A 25,839-nucleotide genomic window follows, 5' to 3' on the forward strand; every position below is an offset into this window, starting at 1 on the left:
CCGTGAGTCGCCGGCGACGGCAGGTGGGTTGCCATGGGTTGCCATGGGCTGCTGTGTGTAGCCAGCAGCCAGCATGAGCGGCCAGCAGCCGCTGTGAGCTGCCGTCCAAAAGCTGGTGACTGATCTGCCTTGCCCAGGAAGAGCACAATGATGGTGCTAATTTGGGCCAGTGAAGCAGCATCCTCCACTGCTAGACTGAGGAGCAAGGGGATAGCAACTTGTCTGTTCCCCTTCCCCCAATTCCCCAATAAAAATCTTTTAAAAAAATAAATAAATAAATAAAATAGTAGTGACTGGAGAATTGGAATTGAAGAATTTTAAGACCTTATATTAATTTGGTTAACAATGAAATCAAAGTTGGTTTGCCTTTGAAATGGTCTTTTCCTACCAGCAAGAAGTGGGGGTGTGCTCCCACCTCCAGCCTTATGACCATGAATGGGCAGCTGTTTGCTGGGCTCACAGCCTCCCCTCACCCCACCTTCACATCCTGATAATAGCTTGGCTGGGGGTCCAGGAACGCAGGAGCAGCTGTTACTCCCCCTATCGCATAAAGCTCGTGGGCTGGGGTGTGATTAAGAGGGGCACTGATGGAAAGTGCAGCTGAGACAAGAGAGGAAACCTGGCTGGAGGAATCCAGCCAATTTAGGTGCCACCACTACCCTCCCCATCCCACCGCACCTGCCTCCCAACGTTTACTGCCAGGGGACAGGGAGAGGAAGTATTTTATACATAATATAGAGGAAGTGCCCTCCAGAGACATGGATAAGACAAATACCCTAGGGCCACACCCAGGAGAGCTCTCTCCAGGGCATTCTGAGCAAATGCTGTCCTTTGGCGCTGTGCTCTGACCAAGGCGGGGGGTCAGAGGTGGGGGGCCAAGTCCTGAAACCCATGTCAGCATGAGCTCCAGTTCTCTCCTCAGTCTACATCTGAAGGAGGCAGGGGCAGCCCACTGGCCTTTGAAGTGGGCTTTGAGGGGATGTCTACATACCACAATGCCTGAGAATAAATGGCAAGAAATATTGTGTCTTTATTTGTAATTACACTCACACTCCACAAATGTGAACGTGTAGGTGCAATATTGATCTCATTTGTATACTCTACTTTTGTATTTTATAAGTAGTGAATTTAGAGATTCTACCTATGGGCAGAGGCACATCTCTAAGAGAAAGCCTTGGCCATTTGGGTCAGAGCTGATGAGATCAGATTTGGCTCACGTACCCTCCTCTCTGCCTCCTATGATGACAAAACCTGTTCCCATTTTTAGCATTTATTCTTGTCAGGCACCGGACCAACTACATGACATGCATTATCTTGACAACCCTTAAAACTCCCCTATGAGGCAGGTGTGATCACCTTCATTTCACAGAAGAACGAACTGAGGCTTAGAGTAGTTAAGTAACTTGCTTGAAGTCACACAGCTGGTAAGGAAGCCAAGATCCAAAGTCAGTTTTGACAGTGGCAAAAGCCCTTAGTCTGAACCAGAAGTCCATGGCTCTTTGACTTCAACCTGCATCACACCCATCTAGGGTAAATATTTATTAAAATGTAGGTTCCAGGTCCCACTTCTTGGCATTCCTATTTAGACTGGAGTGTAACCCCGGAATCTGCACTTCTAACAAGCACCTCAGGTGAGGCTGGTGCCTCACTTTGAGAAACACTGCTCTCCTCACCTTGCCCAGAAGAAACCCATGGGCCACATGTGAAGTCACTTTCGCTCCCCATCCAGCTTTCTTAATCAGCCCAACTCTTTAGACCCCTTGGCCCCCGCCCCACCCTCAGAATTCACACCGGTGAGCAAACTTCCTTACTTGTGTATGTCCACACAGAGGCACCTATATGACCCTTTCCTTTGACTTTGAAAGGAACAAGGATCAAGAAGCGTTTTTCCCCCGCTTAACTTGGGGACTATGGCCCCGGCGTCTGATTTTTCAGTAAAAGAGTCTATTAGTTTATCCTTCACTTCCACAGCAGCTTCTCACTCCTGCAAACACTGATCACCCTGTGGTGAGTTTTCACCTGTGGATTGTCTAGTGAGAAAATTCGTATTTTTTTGATGAGCTGCTTTACAAATGGGGTCTTAGACTGGTATGACCAGCCAGAAAGCAAACTCCAGAAATATTCCTCCCCGAGAGGGGAGAGTCTGATCATCACACATACAGTGTGTGTGTGTGTGTGTGTGTGTGTGTGTGTGTGTGTGTGTGTGTGTGTGTGTGCGCACGCGCGCCAATTTGGTACACCAACGTGGTGCCTGCTGATGCCCCATTTTTTTCTGCTTCCTGGCTGGAGACACTATCATTCATAGATTAAGGACCTTAAAGATGCCTCCAAAAGGGGAAAAATGGCTTATCTTGTTCTTAGCCCGACTAGGTTACTCCACAGTGTACAGGCCAGTGCTCTCGCCACCCACCCATATACATACACACCCCGGGCGCCTGGGTGTCCTGCTTGGTTCTCACCTCTGTGTAGGCTTGGGTCACCTGCTCATACAAGGATTGGTGGTGGTGGATCGCCAGCTCCAGGTCCTGCATCTCGGAAGGCAGGCCACCCTCACTGCACATTTTGCACCAGGCGTCCACTCCCGACAGGAACTGTAAGGAGATGCCAACTGGGTCAGTGTGGGAGCACTGGGGGTGGGCGATGGGCACATTATGTGGACACCACCAGATACCTTAGGAAGGAACATCAGGACCTCTGATCCTTCAGAGGCCACTGTAGAGGGTGGAGTTTTTCTTTAATTTTACAAACACTAACTCCATGTAAGAAGTCAGGCCCAGGAAGTGTGGTTTCCACAAACAAAGATGACTATTAGGAAACTGCTGGGGGTGGGAGCCGTCTGCACATTCAACAGGTTATATCCACACATAGACTATAAAACACAGGTGTGCAAACAGCGCACTACATTACATGTACACATTAGAGCTGCTTGTCCTGGGCACACTCGCAGGCACAGGTGAGGGGCTGCATGTAATGTAACGAGACATTTCCACACATGAACTTCTTAGTGTGTACACCGAGTTGTGAAGAGGCGCAAAAAACACCTCATACAGAAACCCTCAGCCCCTCACTGTCCCCCTGCCCGCACCCCCCGCCTCCCCCAGAACCTTGCAGAGACCATCCCCACAAGGGATGGAGATTAACCCTCAAGGAGATCCCCAGTACTGGGTCAGTATTCTTGGTGGGGCAGAGGGGAGGGGTAGCTTAGGGGGACAGACTGTACTGTGCCTCTGGTGGCAGTGGCTCCTGGGATGTGATATATAGATACAGATCTTGACAGATATTAAATTCTTTAAACATTCAAATTAACAACTGTGGAAGACTACCGGTCTCTGTGCACAAAGAGCAAGCCAACTGAAATCATTCAGATTTATTGGGTGGAAAAGTACACCTTTAAAATGCAAATAATTCTTCACCCAACAGTCTGGAATGGTTCTGTCTATGATTCCTCTTGCCTGGATGCACAGTTCCATTTAAATTAATTGCCTAAATACCTTTTTATCTCATTGCCTAGAACAGCCCATATGAGGACAATGAAGAGCTGCCTAAATAAACGCATTGAAAAAATAGCCTTGAATCTGTTTGGTGTGTGTGTGTGTTTTTCTTCCCCTAGCTAAAAAAGAATAATAGCTTATGAGTTTCCCTGAAGGACTGGCGATACCTGAGGAAACTGAATTAAAAATAGATTCAAATAAAATTGTAATCCTCATCCAAACTAAGTCAGAAAACATCGACGAGAAGTTGACTCCTTCAGCTACTCTCAGCTCCGGCACTACATTTTCTAAACTGCTTGAGTGCTAGTCTTGGGGTCACTGTCGGCTTTCAGTCCCTGGCCTGCTGGCTGTTGTGGTTTATTTTACATTCTGTATGTTTTTTATTGCATTAGACATCTCTTAACAATTCTGGGAGAGGGCTGGGTGCTATTCAGTATCAGATTGCACTGGTACTTGATAATACCTCAGAAGCTTCCTTGCTCCACCAATAAACATTTCATAAAGGAACCCGAAAGCAACTTGACATTCATGTGTCAACTGTGACAGGAGCACCTCTTTAAGGTCCTCGGATTTCTCTGTGATACACTAAGAGTCCTACAACAGATCCCACAAAATGGTGAGCTCAAGGGAAAGAAGACAGAGAGACAGAGAGGGAAGCCTTGGGTCTCCCTTGCCAATCTAGATAAACTTTGAATGAAGTGGGCAAGTGATAGGGTTGAAAACAGAACAGGAGATTAGACATGAATATTCTCATGGTCCTAAGAATGAATCAGTCACTATCAGTCATTACCACCATTATCTTAAAAAATAAACAAAAAGACCACAAGCTAGATCCCTCTTGTTGTATGGGGCTGCCGTTGACTTGTAACATGAGTATTTTAGTCTTTGGGAAGGTCTCAGGTGGAAACAGGCACAGTGAAAGAAATACAAAATACCAGGATAGTATGTTGAAAAAATACCCACTGTAAAAACTACCATTCAAAAAGCACACTAGGTACCTTACATGTTCCATTGCTAATCCTTATAACAGCACTAGGAGATATGCAATTAGCCCCACATTAGAGATGAGGAAACAAACTCAGAATGGTGATGTGACTTGTCTAAGTGTGAATGAATGATGGGGCTGCAATTAGAACCTACATGTGTCGGCCTCCAAGTCTAGAAGCTTTCAATGATCCTAAATTGCCTTCCATGTTAGGTAGGTAACAAAGGGAGAGGTTTAAGGTAGGATCTTGTACCTGACTCTCCACTATCTGTGAGCTACTCAAGTGTCACACAAAGAAAGAAATTTAGAGGTTAAGACACAGACTTTAATGTTAGATACACCTGGATTGAAATCCAAGCTGCCCATAGATTGTGTCAATTTCAAAATAGTAAATATTTAACAACCAGCATATATGTATGTACACACATCACACACACACACACCCCAATACACAAACTTTACTAACATAAAGGATATGTAGCACATAATTTACACAGAATAATAACATATACAATGCTCTCAATTTCATGTACCCGATTGATTCTCACAGGATGCTACTGTACATAAGTGACACACTTGCATAGTTTCAACATGAAAACTGGTTGATATTTCCACCTGTGTTGCTATAAGACAAAAGTGAAAATACCTGAAGACTTATGTCAGAACATTACTCATTTATCCATGATGTGAGGGACTGTTTTGTTAATGGAATAATAGTGTTTGAATACCAAAGAATATTTCCTCAATTTTGTGTGCAATTCACAATGTAAGAGCTAGACAAGGCACTTTTTTTTTCTTTTTACAAGACACATTTTTAAGTTTAGTCAGCATTTTAAAATATTTTCTCCCTCATTTTTTTAAAGACTCTAGACAATCAATAAAACAATAAATCAAGCCTTGTTTTGTAGCTTTTGATGACTTTCATGGTGTAAAACTCCTACCTTGATCTATTTCAAGCTATCAATGTGACATCATCACATGTGGAATTAGAAACAGATGATTGGTAGGACACACTGTACAGTGTTTCCACCATAGAGATAAATAGATATAAATAATCTCGAGAACCTAGATAACAAAATATAGCACAATAATTGAGAAGTAATGAGTTCTGAGTATTTATTGTTTTGAATATGACATATTTAATATAAATTTAGTTTTAAGTAATGGCTATGTTTAACTAGCTCACAAAATTCCTAAAAATTTAACAATTGGCTCTCCATGATCTAGTTAGAGCTAGCTCCAACACACCACTGAATTTTAGGCAAGTCACTTATCTCTGAGCTTCAGTGCTCCTCTCTGTAAAATGGGTTAGTAATATTTTAGATGGGTTAGTAATATTTTAAAATGGGTTAGTAATATTTTTAAATGGGTTAGCAATATCACTGGTCAATACCAGTAAATGACAACAAATAATTATCATTTCTATCGACTGTATTATTGTTAGATCACTATTATGCATAGCAAATGCTTCATGTAAAATTAGCTTCCCCCTGCTTTCAGCACTCAGCCATCAGTTTAGTTTCACCCCTTCGGTCTACACTCAGGGAATGCAAACTAAGCAGACAATCAACACACACAAGCACACAACAATAAACTACCCAGCAGAATGGAAACAGGCTCCGGGTTCCTTCTTGTTTGGATGATAAACACAGCTACCAATGTCTCTTCATGTACACAGGGTACACATGTAGGTGGTAGAACATGGGTTACTACTGCACCTACTACTCAGCAAGGTCTTCAGTGTTTCCCAAACGGGGAGGGGCTCTCTACAGAATGTGTATGTCCTCCCACCCACCCTTCCCCTGCCGCTCCGCCCTTCCCACCGCCAGCAGCCACAGCAGCTCCCAGGGCCTCACCTGCTCAGCTTTCTGGTGGAACACCGCAGACATGGCGAGGATGGTGCTGCGCTCATCCAGGGCAGCTGCGAAGCTCTTCCACTCCTGGTCCAGCTGCGTGGAAATCTGCTTGATTTGCTGGGAGGCATAATGGCCAGCCTCAGAGAGGCGGGAGGCCACGGACATGATGCGGTTGATGTTGACATAGGCATTCTGGGAAGCAAAGGAGGAGTGCTTAGTGGGGCAGGCTGATTGCTTTCGGGGTGAGTATTTGGGGGTAGGAAGCTATCCCAAACAAAACATCTGAGAGGGGCTGGTACAGGCCACGCTAGTATATCCATTTTGGGCCCAAGGGAAGTCTTTGTCTGTGACATAAAATTTCAACAGTTAGCAAGTACAATAACTGAGGCTTCTCATTCTGGGGACCAGCATAGCTTTTAATAGTGCCAACTGTTAATGCGCATACATGCAGCCACTTTACATGGACTGCCTTAGTAATCCTCACAGCCAGCTTATGAGGTCATGCCCAGGACACAGTATGGTACTTCTAAGAGTTCCTCTCTGGAAGTAATGGCTCAGACTAGGGCCAACACTGGAGGAGGCAAAGGCACCTCTCTTGCTCAGGAGAGAGCTTCACTCAGGTCATTGTTGTCACCTACAACAGGGCAGCAATGCTCAAATGCTCATCAGAGAGGGCAAAGGACATGTGACATGATACCTCTATATCTTCCTAACACCAGGTGAAGACTTGGCTGCTCTCACGCCTTTCCCTCCATCAAAAGAGTTGGGCACTGGCCATCAGTCAGAGTTTAAATAAACAGAGCATTTGAACCCACAACATTTTTCCATGCTAAAAACAAGATCAATGGAATCATCCCTACTTGACTTAGGAACACTTTCCCACATGACCCTAAAGGCATCTGTGGGGTTCTCCTGGCCATGCCGACTCCTTTCATTTTGTGTTTTGTTCACAGTCATTCCCATCTTTGATTGCGGATTAAAATTCATGACCACCATGTGTGCTGTTTCCTCCTTGGCTAGCAGAAAACCCTCCAGGAGGGAACAAGGCAAGAGAGAAACCTCACAAACAGAAGATAGTAGTGAGCATGGTTATTTTTAACTGCTACCTCCTATTAATTGTCTGCGGTGTCAAAACAATCAAGTAATATTGTGGCACCCACAGAGAGCTTTTCTCACACAATGTCTGCCTGGAAAGACGAGGGCGGCAGGTGGCTTGTACATCTTTGTGCTTTGTCACAAATCTTCTCGAATGATAATATATGTTCTTCAACAATGGTATTTTCCCTTGGTTCTATTAGCTCAGAGATAGCTCATTAATACTGGGTAAGTTTAATGAAGTTTCTTCAGTTTCCTTTCCCTCTCCCCTCATGGTCCCCATTCATCTTAGCTGTCCCTGACCTCAAACGCTCCATCCCAAACCTGAGCCAGGTGGATAAGGTCTCTCTTCATTTTAAAGGTCTCTGTGGAAGTTTAAAAGGTTAAGTGCTGTGCTTGAACACAAATCCATCCTGATGTCTAATGACCCCCCATGCGTAATCTCTTTCTTGAGTCTGGCCTGAGACCTTTCTGACACAGTACATTTCCTTAATAGGCTAGAACATTACTGACTCTTGTCATTTGAAATAACTATCCTTCAGAGATTTAGGAATCATTATCAGCCCTGTTTTCTGAGTTAGGACACAGATTCTACTTAAAATGAAATTCTATAGAACTGACAGGAAAATTAACTCTACACTTAGAAATAGAGGGAAAGAAAGCGGGTGGGGAAGGCATGTAGTGATCTTAAAAGTTCTGTCTTCTAAGGCAATAACATTTGGATTCCTCCAAATTTCCTGCTTGTGTTGTCTTAGTTTGGGTTCGCCAAAAGCAGCCCCAGATACAAGGATTTAAGGCAGATCGTTTATTTGCGTGTGCTCCTAGGAAGCACAGCGAGGGAGTGGGGAAGTCAAAGAGGACAGAGAGAAAAATGAGTAAAAGATATGTTCATTAGCGGGTTACTGCTATGAGCAACTGGGGGTCACCCCTCCTGAAAGTTTTTGAGAAACTGTAGGACACACTTCTGAGCTGTCCCACTGGGAGGGGAGGAATCTGGGGTATTTGTGCACCAAATCCCATCACTCATGGTTGAAGAATCCTCCTGGAGTAACTCCCTGGGTTTTCCAGCCTGACCTCCACACAGGCCAAGCACACTCCCTGGATCAGAGAGTGACCATGGGCAGAGAAACACAGGAATCTGTCTGTGTGCATGGGAACCATCTGCAGATGACCTTCAGGGCGGGCTGGGGGAACAAGATGGGGTGGGACATTGACAGGGCCCAATATAGCTGTCCTTCCAAACGGGATTCAAATCTGGAAAACACTCCCCTTCACACACATTTATCCAGATCTATCTAGGGTTGTTGGGTTTTCCTGTCTTGGGAAAGACCTTGTGTGCTTTGGCCAGGTGGGGAACAGGAACAGCAAAAAGAGCAGATGACTAGCCTGTCCCCAGGGTCCCTTATGTACATCTATGGATGCCTGGCCCTCTGTCATCAGCACCTGTTTACACTCTCCCCACAGGGAGGAGTTCTCTGAACACTGCTCCCTTCTAGGAAGAACTTTCTAGCTATCAGAGAGGTCTAACTGTGGCCACGTCCTTGAGGCTTTAACGCCCTGTCACTCATTCAAATATTTATGGAGAGTGGGCCAGGCTCTGTGTTGGGGGCTGTGGGGGATCAAAGGGAAATGAGACAGGATTCCTGCCCTCAGGGGCTCACAGCTGAGACTTAAGAAAAGTCCTCAAATAACTGTAATTTAAAGCAAAATGAAGTGTTTTGACAGAAGTAGAGGCAACTAGCTGTGGGGATGAGAGGGAGCGGACCTGAACCACTGGCAGGGATGTTAGGAGGGGGCTTCCTGCACAGAAGGGGGTGGCGAGGCTGGCAGTCCTCCAAGGCCCCCTTCGACCCTTAAGCCTGTGATCATAAAGGAAAGCGAAACACAAACAAAATAAGACCACAGCTTACATTCCACATTTGAGAGACTAGCACAGTAAATGCCTTGTTTCCTTATCAGTGGGCAGAGAAATGTCTTACTAAAACTAACAGATGATTATGCTTCACAAAAGAAGTAGAGGCAACATTCCTCATAATAGAGGGATAGAGATGTTGACTCATGAATTTGCTTGGTTTTGCCTCTACAGCCCCTTTTCAAAATAGCAAAACGCTGTAGGCAAGTTCATCACATTGCCCAAGTTCATCATCGCCATCTTTATTTTCCTTCAGCCTAAAACCCGAGACAAATGGGAAGATAGATTGTACATTGCAGCCACAGACCAAGTAAAAAGAGGAATGGCAGAGAAGGTCTCAAATGACTTAAAATAAAAGAACAAGGTTAAAGCGCTGGACTAAGAGTCTCGATAAATAGGGGTGCTTAGTCATTAGGCACAAATGACCTGTCATGGCCTTTGGTCAATCCATCTGCGTGGATCCAATCTTCTGTGTCACTCTTTGTGCCTCTGATAAGGAGCATTTGGGGACACGGTCTGTCCTGGGGATACAGCCCGCAGGGATGGAGATTCTGACTCTTCATGGCCTTTCCCTTCCTAGCAGCTGCCTCCTCCACTCCCTCCCATCTGCCTGGCCCTGCCAGCCTTCAATGCCCTTCTGCCTGCAGAGCTGTCCATCAGTCCAAGGCATCAAAGTCACGGGGCCAGGAGTCCGGAGACACGAGTTCTGGTTCATCCCTGGCACTTACTTGTCACTTGCCTCCTCTGCGCCTCAGTTTCCTCATTTATAAAATGAGGGAGATGAGCTAAATGATCTCAGACGTTCCATTTGTGAGTAAGCAGTATCTGCTCTACATAATAACCCAGGCCTCTAGATCCATTCTCTGCTTACGGAGGGCACCCAGATTGGATGTAGAGAGAATGTAGTAGGTCACAGTTTTCTTCTTTCTGGGGGAATGCTGGCTAAATCTATTCCCCTCCCCAAACCCTCTTTTGTGTAGGAAGTGGGGTATAAAACTGAAGAAACAGGGTAATTCAAAGCTTTCAAGTGTCTACTGCAATGGGAATGTTTTCAACCAAAGAATGACAGGATCTGACTTAGGCTTTCAAAAAAGGTTGCTCTGTGCACTAATGGGTTAGGGGGGGGAGCAGTGCGTGGAGGGCGGCCTGGGAGAGGTATGCTGCCTACCGCGGAGGCACGCATAGCCCAGCGTTGGTTGTCTGCAGGCCTCAGCCCCTCGTCCTGGCTCTGCTCTCTGCCCTGTCGTGTGAGGCCCACAGCTGGAGCTGGGTGACCCAGGGCCAGCTCCTCCCCCCGCCGCTTCTGCTCTTCAGCCCCTTCCCCTGAGCAGAGCCGCCTAGACCAATCAGCCTCCCTGGCAGGAAGTTAAGAACATGACTAATAATTCTGGCTTAGTGAGGATCTTCTTAAACCCTTACCTCAAAACTGCTTTATTACATATATGCAGTGCCGCTATTATTATTATTATTTTTTAAAGATTTTATTGGGGAATTGGGGAAGGGGACCAGCCAAGTTGTTGTTCTTCGATCTTCGTTGTGGAGGGCACCAGTCGCCATCTGGTTGCCCGTCAGCAGCTCGTGGCCTCTAAGCTCAAGGTGCTGTGTTCAATCTTAGTTGGGGGTGGGCATAGCCACCATCCCATGTGGGAGTCGAACCAGCAGCCTATTGTTAAGAGTGCATGCCCTATCCACTGAGCCACCCGGGAGGCAGCTCAGCTCAAAGTGCCGAGCTTAGTTGCGGGTCTTAGTTGCGGGTGGGCTTAGCTACCATGAACAGGCAATCTTGTTGTTACACCAGCTGAGCCATCCTGCCACCTGTTAGCAGCTCAGCGACAGCTCAGCTTGGGCTTAGTGTCACTGGCCCATGTGGAAATCGAACCAGCGGACCTGTTGCTCAGAGCTGGCGCTCTTAAGCCAACTCTTAACCAACTGAGCCACTCGGCTGGCCCGCCGCTATTATTATTATCATTCTTCAAAGTATTGCGTAAGTCCAAAATGTAAAGACCATCTACCTTGCAGAAGGCCGAGCACCCTCAGGATGGTCTGTTGCTTTAGGCATTCCATCTTACCTCCCCGCAAAGGCTCTCCTCCTGCCCATCATTTTGGTTACCAATGGGAAAAGTAACTAAATTCCAGCAAAATCTCGCTAACTCAAAAACCCTCTCTGTATTTACACCCTGCCTCCACTTTTGTTGCCTACGAAATTCTGTTTTCTCATTTCATTCCGCATGAATTAATTGGAGATCACAGGATGGATAGGCCCTTCTCCTGAGGTCTTGTCTCCTGCTGTGATATACTGAAGTCAATGGAGCAGAGTCATTCTCCTGAAAGAACTTCTTGGCAGAACCTTGATGGGAATTTTCAGCCCTGCCAAAGATTTTTCACTTTGAACCTGGCTCCTGGCTGCCCAGACTGGCTACAAAAGCATGCAAAGTTTCTTGCAGATAATGATAACTTTCCACTTAAAAACCTAGCTAACTTTTCTCTTTAAATGAAGTTTCTGATGTGGTATACTCTGAAAGAGATACTGGTTCTTCTGGAAATAATCATTTGATGCAAGCTATCATTTTGGTAACCCTAAGCTCTGTCAGGGGTTGACTGTAAGAGCAGATCATTTCTGAGTATGTGTGTTATTTGAATTCCATTCACTTTACTCCTAAAAGCAGGGATAAATTTTACACTTCTGTGGTCATAGGTTCCTACTCTGAATCAGAAATGCTCCTTTGTGGGTTACATGAGACATAAAGCATCCAGTCCATTGCTTGGCATATAACCAATAACTCAAAAAAACGTCATTTCTTTCTCCTCATCCAGTTCCAGCAGATTGGTGTTAACTCTCAAAATTAAATGCAAACTAAATCAAAGTATTAGTAAAAAGCATAACAAATGAAAAACGTATCAACTATTCCAACTAGAGGGAAGTATTCCAACAACAATCCACAGTCCCACTGTATTTCACAGAGAGCATGCCACAATGTCCCCTACTATTCCTGAGAAAAGTTCCTTTCCATGGGATCCGGCCATGTGTGCCCAGCCCTACAGCAGACGAAGCTGACCTAGCTGTCTATCAGGTCACTGCTCTACACAACACACCCCCTCTGTTGGCAGATGCCCTTGCCCTAGAATTCAAGGGTCTGGAGCCCTCAATTGTCCATAGGTCTTTCCCTGGCCCAGAGAAATCAGAGAATTCAGAATCAGCCCATGACCTGCTCTATAAGCCATGCCCATTCAACAGTGTTCTTCCATACCTAAAGCTGGAAAAATCGAGGTCTTTGTCTCTTGGGAAAGGCTTCTTAAGGCATCTCCATTCCCTTGGCATGTGGTAGCCATGCCCAAAGCACCCAGATGTGGGAATGTCTTGTCCTCATATAATACAAGGGGACGGGTCCTTCTCCCTATCACTGACCATCCTGCAAAGATGGCAGATGCTTCCTCCCCAGGCAGGCCATGGGGCCCCGCATTTTGTTGTACAGGGGGATGTTTCTCATCTTCCCCACAAGAGGGGCAGATGGGAGTCGGTGAAGAATTGTCTCATCTCTGAGAGGAATGAGTCCTGGACACGGGGCTCTCAACTCCATTCCAGTTAACAGGGCCACAGTTTTTAAATTATGATGATGATGATGATGATGATGATGAAAATGGAAGTTAAGACTCATCAGATCATCACAGAAGGTGAGGCACAACGACCACATAGGGGTCGCTTTCCCGAGAAGGATTCAGTTCTCTAGACAAGCTCTGGAGTCTTTGACTCTCCCAGTCCAAACGTCAAGGGCGGGAGGCCAGGTGAACCACAGTCCAAGGGCCAAGGTACGTAGCAAAATCATTCGGGTCAAATGAAAACCAAATGTTAAATCAAAATGTGAAATACAAAATACATAAAAATAGTATAGCCTCACTGAGAAGAACATTATGCGTGCCAGGGAAGCACACCCAAATGTTACCAGCTATTGATGGCTTTTTTTGTATCAGATCTTCATGGTGGTGGGAACTTTTCTTCAGGGTCTTTTTTCTCTACTCAATTCTCTTGTGTATTATAGAGAAGCTTTGAAAAAAATTACACACACACACACATATATATACATATATATGATCTTTTTTAAATAATGGGGGATGTTCTTAAAACTATACAGAGAAAGTACACAGTATTTTATCCCCCAGCCCTATCCTCCCCACTGACATTATTACATTAAAACATCAAATGTTTATGGGTGATGGAGCTAATAGGGAATTTACGTTTAACCTTTTACTTTTATCAAATTCATTCTTTTTATTGAGACACAGAGTTTCTTCCTAGTTTTTGTTTTTTGTTTCCTCTGTAAATAATTCTAGGAGTGTTTTTAATTCTAACAGATTTGATATTTTAACATTTTTTTTAGTTTTAAAAATGATTTTAATGTATGTTTAATTTTAATAGAGTCATTCAGGTTGCATTCCACGAAACCTGTAATTACACAAATTTCCCCATCTCTTTTTTACTTTGGTAAAGCTTATAAAGTAAAATTTGCATATAAGTGAACTAGGCAAGTTTTAGCGAGCAAACACTGTTTTAATAAGGAATATAAACACATTTTAAAGTTTTTTAGAAGCCTAGTTCATGTAACAATCTCATTTTACAGTTAGAAAAAAATCATAAAACCCACGCATTTGTTTGAATCCATCTAGTAGGTACTTAACAACTGGTTAAATCAAATCGAGTGGTGTGTTCAAAGTCACAAAGAGAGAGGCAAATTGGGACTAGACCCAGGTCCCCTGGTTCCCAGTCTGCATGACCCCTCCGCTTATAGCTACCTTTTCTCATGCCCTGCACCTTATATTAATTAAAGTTTTTGTTTTGTCACACTCAATGGGAGCCATAAGGGGAAGTATTTGGAGATTTTCCCATACAGCTTTCAGAGGCTTCGTAACATTCGACATCAGTAAGAAAACCAAGAGCCTGGGCCAAAGCAATGGAAAAAGCTGAAGCTCACTTCCTTTCTTCAGGCAAATAATGCCAAACGTACTACTTACATCTGAGCTAGTACCAAAGCCCGTTTGGGTCCTGAAGCTGTTAGAGCATCAGCTTATGATTAATTAGTTTAACATTACCGTGTAAACCTGCTGATCCCACCTCGAAACATATGGACACTGGGATAGGAACATCTGGAATAAGAGCCGTCCATGCTTGAAACTCTTCTACAATAGCTGAGATGTGATGAGCTCTAAATGAAACCTCCGACTTTCGCCTCCCACAAACCACAGGGTGCCCTCTAGGGGGCCAAATAGGGCAGCTGATGGATGACTATCTGGTCAAGTCTGGCCAAACAGTAGGTCAAACCATGTGGAAGCCATCTGTCATTGTCAGGCAGCGAGAGGAAAGGAGCTGGAGCCGCCCCGGGGCTCAGCAAAGATAACATTGGCCAGTGAATCCCTTCTCTCTCGCCTGGCTCGCTGTAGCAATGTTTCCTCCAGCAATTGCTTTACAAACCATTAAGCAGCTATGAAAACAAGCGCCTGGCCATATGTCCGCGGGCCAAGGAAGCCCAGGAGCAGATTTAAGTCAAAGAGAAGCCCTTCTTTGTCTTCTTTCTCAGTTCTGCAGTGAACCTTCCTTGGAGGGGGTGGGTATCTTTGTATGAGGCATCGCTGCAGGATGGATGTGGTGGGGAGGAGTGGGGACAGCTGGACTCAGATGCAGGGACACCAGCAGAAAGAGCAGTTGGAAACAATGCAGCTCTTCTGGGTTAGGATGCAGTGATTTCAGGCTGCCTTTAAGGTGGAAATCAGAGTCCGTAAGACTTCGGGAAAATGCATCCACCAGTGTTTTTTTCTCTCAGCCCTTTCTCCTGCAGGGCCTGGCTATTCAGAGCTTGGTCTGTGGCATCAGTACAACCCGGGAGCTGATTAGAAATGCAGAATCTCAGGCCCTTTCCAACATCCTGAATCTGAACATGCATGTTAACAAGGTTGTTCCAAGCGATCCATCTGTACACTAAGGTTTGAGAAACTCTATAGATAAGAACTCGGAGGAGCTGCCCCAAACAAGAACAACTATTTCTTCTAGCACTCCTGAGCCTGACAATAAGAACAGCTGAACACTTGCCAAGCATTAACACCACTCCAAATGTTTTGCCTAAAATGCATGATCACATCTCATTCTTGCAGTATCCCTGGTAAAGGCCCGATCATTATTCCCCGCTTACAGACACGGTGCTGAGGCTCTGAGCAACTGAACTCACTTGCTTACGGCTGCACGGCTAGGAAGGAAACACAGTCACGGTGAGCTCCTATGCCCATGCTCTTTCACACCATGCTGTTTCACTTTGCCATAAATGTCAATGCAGTTGGACTGGCCAAGGATGTCCCTCAAGGGAGAAGAGAGATGAGGAGAAATGTCTCCCAAAGTTCTAAATACCCATACCCCAGAGAAATAGGGCCCTGGAGAGAGAATTCAATAAAAATGTCTACATCTCTGAAGCCCCCTTGCTGGGGCCCTTGTCTTGCCCTTGGAATTCCCAGAACAGCCCAAGTCTGGAGTGGACAGGAGCCTGGCAGGTGGGTTTCTCTTGTCCTCTCCCTCCTTGGAGCCATAATCTCCACCTATACGTCCTAGGCCAGTCACCCTGGGGAACTGGTCCCTGACTCCACAGAACCACAGGAAAGCTCAGGATTAAAGCAACTCTTTGCCCCCTTAATCAATATCTTGCCTTATTGCTGGAGTCTTAAATCTCCATCCTATTTGTTTATTCAGCCCATCAGTCGATAACGCAAGGCACTGTGTAAGCAGGGAACAAGACAGACAGAGTTCCTATGCTTATAATTTAGGAAAGGAGTCAGACAATAAATTAACATTTACTCAATATTTCTTATTTCAGTGCTGAGTGATCGTGACCAGGTTAGGAAATGCTACTTAAGATAGAGAAGTCAGGGCAGGCTGAGCCCTGAAGTCAGGGTGATACCTGAGCTTAGCTCTGAATGAAGTAAGAGAGCGGTGGTAGGAAGAGGCTCCAGGTGGAGAGAACAGCAGGGGCCAAGACCATGGGGCTGGAATGACCTTGGGGGGTTCAAAGAATGGCAAGAAGCCCAAGGTGACTGGAGCAGAGAAGTAGGTGGTAGAGGCTGAGATTCAAGAGGTAGCTGAGACCCAGACCACGTAGAGCTTCACGAACCATGGGAAGGGACTTCAGCGTTTATCCTGAGAGCAGGAAGCCATTAAGGCATGTGGAGTGCAGGCGTGACATGATATGATGTATCTTACTTTTGGCAGGATCACTCAGGCTGTTGTGTTGAGAATGGACTGTTAAGGGAACAAAGGTAGGTACTTCTACCGCAGTCCAGGCAGGAGCTAATGGCAGCCTGGACAAGGGTGTCGGCCGTGGAAGTGGTAACGAGTAGCCAGATTCTGGGTACGTTTTGAGGGAAGAACCACAAGGACTTGCTGATGAAAATCCTTTAGCCCTTCCTTTTCTCTGGCTGTGCTGAACTCTGACCTCTGCTCCCTTCCCATCTGCCTACCTGGTCCTGACCTCTCAGTTCTCAAATATCCTGATTTGTAAAACGTCTCACCTAGATGTCCTTGACCAGTCTCTGTCCAGCATTTGGTACTCCTGGCTGGCTAGCACCCATGCCCTAGAATGGCATATGCAGTGCTGCTACTTATTATTACCAATGCTTCATATATGTGTCATGCTTCTAGTTGAAGCCTTTTCGTGTACATTATCTCATCTGACGTGCTAGGTTTCATAGGCCATTTCATGACTTTCATTCGGCTCCAGGAGACCTCAAAGAAGAGGCATGCGTCAGCTTTGGCTGAATTTCAGCCAAATTAACTCCTTGGTAGCTAAAGACCTGGCAGAGAGCAAACACTGACTGCATGTAAGTCAAAGTGTGTGGTTGTAAACTGAACTGCAAGGCTCAGGGGTACACACCAAGAGGGCACAATCAATAACCTGGGGGCAAGGAACGTGCTGACAGACGGCCCCAGAGAGCAACGGATTGAAGCCAGATGAGAGGTACCAGGGCCGTGGGCGGAGAACTAGAAGTGAGGGGGAAGAGGAGGGAAATCTAGGGCCTGTCAGGGATGTCGGATCAAGAGAGGAGGCTGAACCGGACCAGTGCCAGCCACAAGTCGGAAATCTGAGTGGTTAGCGAGGCCCTGCAGGTTAGCTCAGAGAAGCCTTTCAGGAAGGACCCGGGCCAGGCGACTGGGCAGCAGGTGAGAAAAGCAAGCATCGTGCACCAGAGTGATGTTAGGAAAGCTTCTGCCTAAGACAAAAAGCTTCCCTGTGTTTCTTGTTTGAATAGGAGCCAATCCCCAAAACATGGCTGAGAGAGACCCACAGGTAAAGATTAAGGGGCACCTAGAGAGGTTGGGGTGGGAGTAAGGAACAGGGAGTAAAAACAGATAATCTTTCTCCCTCGGTACTCCTGACCTTGAAGGGACGTCATCACCTCCAATTCCACAGGCTAAATATCCAGTAGCTTTAGAACTTGACCCCAAGACAATTGTCAGATGGCTTATTTTCTTCACCCTGGACCAGTAGTTCTCAATTTGGCTCTCAACATTGTACAGGTTTCCTGGGCTCCACCCCAGCGCAGTTTAATCAGAGTCTAGGGCAGTGGGGCCCAGATGTGGTGTTTTTTCGAAGCTTTCCAGGTGACTCTCGTGGCAGCCAGGGTGGAGGACTGCTGCCTTAGCCACATGCACCAGCTTCACCAGGCTTAGTTCAAAGCACATCCTTCTCTCCTTAGGACAAGTTTAATGCTGGCAATGCTGCCAAGAGCAAGGATCACAAATGGATCCTGAGCAGATCAGAAAATATAATCTAATCTTCCCACTGAGTTGGAAGAAAAGGGAAATTCCACCCACAAGGCTGTGTGTGGACAAACACTGCATCCTGTGCAACCTGGTTAGCAAGACCAGGTCTGGGGGCAATACATGCAGTGTTGTATCAGTGCGGTTTCCCCACAAGGCCTGCCTTAGGAATCCCTGTGTTAACAGCAAACCCTGGGTCACATTCATTCCTGTCAGGGAGGGATGTGTTTAGTGGTTTATTTCCATCCTTAGGGTTAGAGCTTCAGAAATAAAGATGCTTGGGGTAAGGTGAAACTTGAAAGGTCATCCAGTCCAGGAGTTTCTGGGCTTTAGTGGGCATCACTGGGGACCTTGCAAGGCCCGCCTCGGATGGAAACCACTGCTCTCATTCAACTTCTTGTCAGTGATTGTTCAGTTTCTGCTGGAGTCACTTCCTATAGGGCACCCTCAGAAATGACGGCCCTTTCTTATCAGTTCTGTGTCTTTGCTGCCCAAACTCTGCTCCAGGTTGGTGACAGATGCTGTGGCATGTTTAATAGCCTTATTGATTCAAAAAGCATTTATTAGGCTCCAGGCATTGTTAGAGGTCCTGCGGGTACAGGTGTGAAGGTAACAGACAAAGCTCTGCCCTTTGGAGCTTACACCCTAGTGGGCGAAATTCTCTGCATTAGGTACATGAATTCAAGGATGGCTAAACTGCAAGCTCCTTGAAGACAGTTTTGTGTCTTGTGAATATTGCCATTCCCAGTGTTTGGCAAAGGGCACAGAGAATGCAAACAGCAAAGTCTGCTGAGTACCCCAATGAGTGAATGCTGAGTGGTGCACCCTATCCTCCTACCTCAGCTTCACTAACACCATCAGGGTTGGTGTCCACGCTCTGTCACAGTCACTCTCTTTAATCATTAAGAAGGTTGCGTCTTAAAGCTAGTGGGAACTCATTTAAAACATTCTCTCTCCAGTTGTCTTTCTTCTCCTTCTCCTTCTCTTCTCTCCCCCCTCCTCCTCCTCCTCCTCCTCCTCTTCTTAACAGTTTTATTGAGATATAATTCACATACCATACAATTCACCAGTTTAAAGTATACAACTCAATGGCTTTTAGTAGAATAGTATCTAATATATAGATATGTGTGACTGACACCACAATCAATTTTAGAACATTTTAATTATCTCAAAAAAAACCCAGTAGCCTTTTGCGATTGTACCCTTATTTCCCATCCATCCCAACCTGAAGCAACAACTAATCTACTTTCCATCTCTATAGGTTTGTCTATTTTGGACTCTTCTATAAGTGGAATCATATATTGTAATACGTGGTCTCTGGTGACTGGCTTTTTTCACTTAGTAACATGTTTTTAAGGTTCATCCATGTTATAGCATGTGTCAAAACTTCATTCCTTTTTATGGTCAAATTACATTCCATTATGTGCATATACCACATTTTGTTTATCCATTCATCAGTCGATGGACATTTGGGTTGTTTCCACCTTTTAGTTATTACGAATGTTGCTACAAACATTTGTGTACAACGTATGGAGATTTTGTGTAGACATATGTTTTCTTTTATCTCGGGCATATAACTAGGAGTTGAATCACTCGGTCATAGGATAAACTCAATGTCCAACCTTTTGAGGAACTGTCAGACTGTATTCCAAAGTGACCATACTATGTTACACTCCCTCAAGCAGTGTAGGAGTGTTAGATTTCTCAACATCCTTGTTAACAATTTGTTATTATCTAACTTTTTATCATAGCCATCCTAGTGGATGTGAAATGGTATCTGATTGCGATCTTGGTACCCCTGTCAACAATCAGTTGACCACAGACACAAAGAAGCCAGCTGGGATTCTGATAGAAATGCACTGAATCTGTAGATCAACTTGAGGCATATTGCCATCTTAACAATATTAAGTCTTCTAATCCATGAATATGATATGTTTTCCTTTTTATTTAGATATTTTAATTTCTTTCAACAATGTTTTGTAGTTTGCAGACTACAAGTTTTGCACTTCTTTTGTAAAATTTTTTCCCAGGTATTTTATTCTTTTTGATGCTACTGTAAATGGAATGGTTTTCTTAATTTCATTTTCAGATTGTTCATTGTAAACATGTAGAAATACAATTGATTTCTGTATATTGTTTATCCTGCAACCTTGCTGAACTCATTTACTAGCTCTAATAGTATTTTTGGTTTTTTGTTTGTTTACTAGGTGCTTTAGGATTTTCCATATATAAGATAATGAGAATAGGGATAGTTTTACTTCCTCTTTTCTAATCTGGATGCTTTTTCTTTTTCCGGAATAATTGCATGGCTAAAACTTCCAATATTGAATAGAAGTGGCAAGAGCAAACATCCAGTTTTGCTCCTGATCTTAAGGGTCCGTATTCAGTCTTTCACCATTATGTATGATGTTAGCTATGGGTTTTTCACAGATGCCCTTTATCAGGTTGAGGAAGTTCTCTTCTCTTCTTAGTTTCTTAGTTTGCTGAGTGTTTTTATTTTAAAAGGGTGTTGGATTTTGCCACATGCTTTTTCTGGGTCTATTGAGATGACCATGCATTTTTGTATGTTTGTTTGTTTTAATTTTACTGATATCAAACCAATCTCACAATCTTGGGATAACTTTCAACTGGTCATGGTATATAATTTTTCTATATGTTGCTGGATTTGGTTTACTAGTATTTTGTTGGGAATTTTTGTATTCATACTCATAAGTAATATTGGTCTGTAACTTTATTTTCTTGCGTGATATCTTTGTTTTTGGTATCAGGGTAATATTGGCTTCATAAAATGAGTTGTGAAGTGCTCCCTCCTCTTCTATTTTTTGGAAAATTCTTCCAAATTCTTTAAATTCGTCCAAATTCTTCATTAAATTTTGATAGAATTCAGTAGTGAAGTCATCTGGTCCATTTCATCTAAGTTACCCAATTTATTGGCTAGAATTGTTTGTACTATTACTTTATAATCCTTTTTATTTCTGTAAGGTCAGTAGTAATGTTCCCTCTTGTATTATGATCCTAGTAATTTTTTTCTTGGTCACCCTAGCTAAAGGTTTATCAATTTTGTTGATCTTTACAAAGAACAAGTTTTTGGTTTCATTGATTTTTCTCTATTGTTTTTTCTATTTGCTAATTCATTAATTTCCACTCTAATCTTTATTATTTCCTTCCTTCTGCTTGCTTTAGGTTTAGTTTACTTTTCTTTTTTCAATGTCTTAAGTGGAAGGTTATTAATTTGAGATTTTTTTCTTTTTTAATACAAGGATTTACAACTATTTGATTTATAGTCTTCTATTGCTTTGTTCAAGTCTTCTATTTTCTTGTTGTTCTGCTTAATTGTTCTATCCATTATTAAAAGTGTGGCACAGGCATCTCTTCATTGAATTCTCTTTTTTAAAAAATTATTGTTGAATTGTATTTTTCCCTTCATTTCTGTCAGTTTTTGCTTTGTGTATTTTGGTTTTCTGTTATTAGGAACATACATCTTTATAACTGTTATACCTTCCTAGAATGACCCTTTATTCATTACAAATGTTCTTTTCCTCCAGTAAAATTTTTTTGTTTTAAAGTCTGTTTAGAAGTCTGTTATGAGTGTAGCCACTCTGGCTTTCTTGTGGTTGCTGTTTGGAAATACATCTTTTCCTATCCTTTTACTTTCAATCCAATATAATTTTTTAATCTAAAGTATTTCTCCTGTAGACAGCATATAGTTGGATCTTGTTCTTTTATCCAGCCTAAAAATTTCTACGTTTGATTAGATTGTTTAATCCTTTCACTTTTAACATTATTATTGATATAGTTGGATTTATATCTGCAATTTAAATTTTTTTCTGTATGTTACATGTCTTTTTTTATACCTCTACTCCTCCTGTACTCCTTTCTTTTGCATTAAATGTTTTATAATGTAGCATTTTAATAACTTTACTGGATTTTTACACATTATATTTTTTAGTTATTTTCTTAGCTGCTGCTCTAGGGCTTCCATGACTGTCTTATCAGAATCAGTTTCAGATGTATACTAACTTAATTCCAATAAGATATAAAAATATTGGCCGGCCGAGTGGCGCAATGGTTAAGAACTGGCTTGGGATGCCAGGGGGCCCCGGTTCGGATCCCACATATGAGGGCCAGTGACATTGCCCTCTACAGCTAAGATGCTGAACAACAGCTCAACCTGGAGCTGGGCTTCTGTGAGGTGCTGGCTATGGCTTAGGCTGAAGCCCCTGCTGCAGTGGGTTGCCATGGGATACCGTGTGTAGCCAGCAGCCCGGCCGTCCAGAAGCCGGGGACTGATCTGCCTCACCCGGGAAGAGCGCAATGATAATGCCAACTTGGGCCAGTGAAGCAACGTCCTCCACAACTAGACTGAAGAACAAAAGGACAGCAACTTGTCTGTTCCCCTTCCCCCAATTCCCCAGTGCTGCTCCTATCCCCCCAATTCCCCAATAAAAATCTTTAAAAATAAAAAGATATAAAAATATTACTCCTATATACCTTTATTCCCTTTCCTCCCTTTTTGTGATATTGTTATTATACATATATATTACATCTATAAATGTTATAAACCTAACATTAGATCATTATAATTATCACTTTTTATAATTTTATGTCTTTTAAAGAAGCTGAGACAAGAAAGGGAGTAAACATATGTTTATAGCTTTTGTTATATTAACTTCCTTATTTATCATTTCTGGATCTTTTCATTTGTTCCTGTGGACTCAAGTTACAATGCAGAATAAATTCCTTAGCCCAATACAATTTTGCTCCCTCTCCACCTCCTTTGTGTTGTTACTGGCAAACGTATTATAAACTTCTATATGCTATAGGCCCAATAGTACATTTTATACAATGGATTTTTAAATCTGTTAAGAAAGAAGAAGAAATATGCATTAATGTTGTCTTTTATAATTAAATAATTACCTTTACTGGTGCTCTTTGCCTTTTTGTGTGAATTCAAATTACTGTCTGAGGTCACTTGCTTTCATCCTAAAGCATTTAATATTTCTCATAAGGTTTGTCTGCTAAGCAACATTTTCTTTCTATTTTTTTTTAGTATTTATTTATTTGAGAGTATCTTTAAAAATTTTTTTTTATTTGGACATAAATTTTTATTTCTCTGGAATAAATTCACAACAGTACAATTGTCAGGTTGTACAAGTACATGTTTAGTTTTTTAAAAAACTGCCAAACTATTTTTTTTTCTTGTTTCAAATTTTTTTTATTGTTTTTATTTTATTATTATTAGTTTCAGGTGTACAAAACAATGCACTAGTTATCCTTTTCACCCCTCACAAGTGACAACCCCTCTCCCTCATCCACTACCCCCTCACCCCCGATATCATACATATCTATTACAATTCCATTGACTCCATTTCCACACTATACTCCACATCCTGTGACTATATATGTATTAAATTATAGCTGACATATAATATTATTCAACGGCAGCTTCAGATGTACAGTGCAGTGGTCAAGCCTCTACACCGTCCATGAAGTAGTCTCCCTGATAAGACATGACACCATCTGGCCCCCTAAAAAATATTTAAGGGCCAGCTGAGTGGCATGTTGGTTAAGAGCTGGCTTGGGACACCAGCTCTGAGCAGCAGGGCCCGGTTCGGATCCCACATTAGGGTCAGTGATGCTGCGCCCTCTACAGCTAAGATGGTGAACAACAGCTCGACCTGGGGCTGGGATACCGTGGGTTGCCAGTGATGGCAGAAGCTGCAGTGGAGCTCCAGTGGGCTGCCATGAGCTACCACGAGTGTCTGGCAGCCGGCGTGAGTGGCCTGCAGCCAGTGTGAGCTGCCAAGAGCCACCATGAGTGGCCATTTGGTGGCCGGCGACTGATCTGCCTCACCCAAGAAGAGCGCAATGATAATACCAACATAGGCTAGTGAAGCAACGTCCTCCACAACTAGACTGAAGAACAAAACAACAGCAACTTGTCTGTTTTCCTTCCCCAATCCCCCAACACTGTTTCCCATCCCCCAATTCCCCAATAAAAATCTTAAAAAATAAAAAAATTTACATTATTGATTATATTCCCCAAACTCTCTTTTCTATCCCTGAGGCAATATTGTAGTTACCAATTTATGTTGTCTGGCCCCTTCCCCTTCTCCCTCATCCTCACCCCTGCCCATCTTGCAATCATCAGTTTTTCCTCTGTGTCTCTGAGACTATTTCTGTTTATATTACTCGCTTATTCAGTTCTTTAGATTCCACATATGAGATCATATGGTATTTGTCTTTCTCTGACTAACTTATTTCACTTAGCATAATGTTCTCTAGGTCCATCCATATCGTTGCAAATGGTACAATTTCCTTCTTCTTTATAGCGGAGTAATACTCCATTGTGTAAATGTAACACAGTTTCTTAATCCAGCCGTCTACTGATGGGCAGATTAATTGTTTCCAAGTCTTGGCTATTGTAAATAGCACTGCAATGAACATAGGGGTTCATATATTTTTTCAAATTAGTGTGTTGGGTTTTTCTAGATAAATACCTAAGAGTGGAATTGCTGGGTCATAAGGTAGTTCCATTTACAGATTTTTGAGATACCTCCATACTGATTTCTATAGCGGCTGTACCAACCTGCAATCCCTCCAACAGTGCACCAGGGTTCCCTTTTCCCTAAACCTCCCCAGCACTTGTTGTTTGTTGATTTATTGATGATAGCCATTCTGACCGGGGTAAGGTGGTATCTCATTGTGGTTTTTATTTGCATTTCCCTGATGCTGAGGTTGAACATTTTTTCATATGCCTGTTGGCCATCTGTATGTCCTCTTTAGAGAAATATCTCTTCATATCCTCTGCCCATTTTTTAATTGGGTTGTTTGTTTTTTTGGTGTAGTTGCATGAGCATTTTATATATTTGGATAATTAACCCCTTATTAGATATATCATTGACAAATATCTTCTCCCATTCAGTAGGCTTCCTTTTTTTTATTGATGGTTTCCTTTGTTGTGAAAATACTTTTAAGTTTGATATAATCCCATATGTTCATTTTTTTCTTTTACTTCCCTTGCCCATGGGGATGTATCAGTAAACATACTGCTCTATCTGAGACTATCTTTATTTCACCTTCATTTTTGAAAGACAGCTTTGCTGTATTATAGGATTCTTGGTTGACAGTTTTTTCCTTTGAGCACTTCGAATATATTATCCCGCCTCCTTCTGGGTTCCATTGTTTCTGATCAGAAATCAGCTATTAATCTTATTAGGATTCCTTGTGATAAGTCACTTTTCTCTTGCTGCTTTCAAGGTTTTCTCCCTGTCTTTGGCTTTCAGTATTTTTACTGTGATGTGTCTGTTTATGGATCTCTTTGAATTTATCCTACTTGGGATACTTTTAAAATACATTTGGGGACATTTCAGCCATTATTTCTTTTAATATTTCTTCTGTTTCTTTCTCTCTCTTTTCCTCATCTCCTTCTTGTACTCCCATTATGCATATGATGGTATATTTAATGTTGTACCATATTTTTCTTAGGCTTTTCTAATTTGTCCTCATTCTGTTTTCCCTCTGTTCTTCAGATTGAGTAATTTCTATTTATTTATTTATTTGGGAACAATCTGTTTTTCCAGAACCCATCAGTGCCAAGTCCAGTAGTAGTTTCAGTCTAGTTGTGGAGGGCATGGGGAATCGTACCGCCCAGACTCCAAGTCGAGTAATTATTTCATTCTAGTTGTGGAGGGCGCATCTCAGTGGTC

At 43.2% G+C, this 25,839-nt stretch overlaps 1 protein-coding gene across 24 annotated transcripts in view; it reads right to left on the bottom strand.

The window, feature by feature from the left end:
* The window catches only part of KALRN (kalirin RhoGEF kinase), a 655,970-nt gene that overhangs the window by 361,031 nt on the left and 269,100 nt on the right, over nucleotides 1-25,839 (bottom strand). For all 24 annotated transcript variants that reach the window (XM_019652336.1, XM_019652320.1, XM_019652304.1 and 21 more), the window contains exons 7-8: nucleotides 6,333-6,524; nucleotides 2,460-2,591 (exon numbers count right to left, since the gene is read on the bottom strand). In XM_019652336.1, the coding sequence (XP_019507881.1) occupies nucleotides 2,460-2,591; nucleotides 6,333-6,524 (324 nt within the window). The remainder of the gene's footprint in view (nucleotides 1-2,459; nucleotides 2,592-6,332; nucleotides 6,525-25,839) is intronic.

The sequence above is a fragment of the Hipposideros armiger genome, unplaced genomic scaffold (assembly GCF_001890085.2).
Source record: "Hipposideros armiger isolate ML-2016 unplaced genomic scaffold, ASM189008v1 scaffold_8, whole genome shotgun sequence".
Lineage (NCBI taxonomy): Eukaryota > Metazoa > Chordata > Mammalia > Chiroptera > Hipposideridae > Hipposideros > Hipposideros armiger.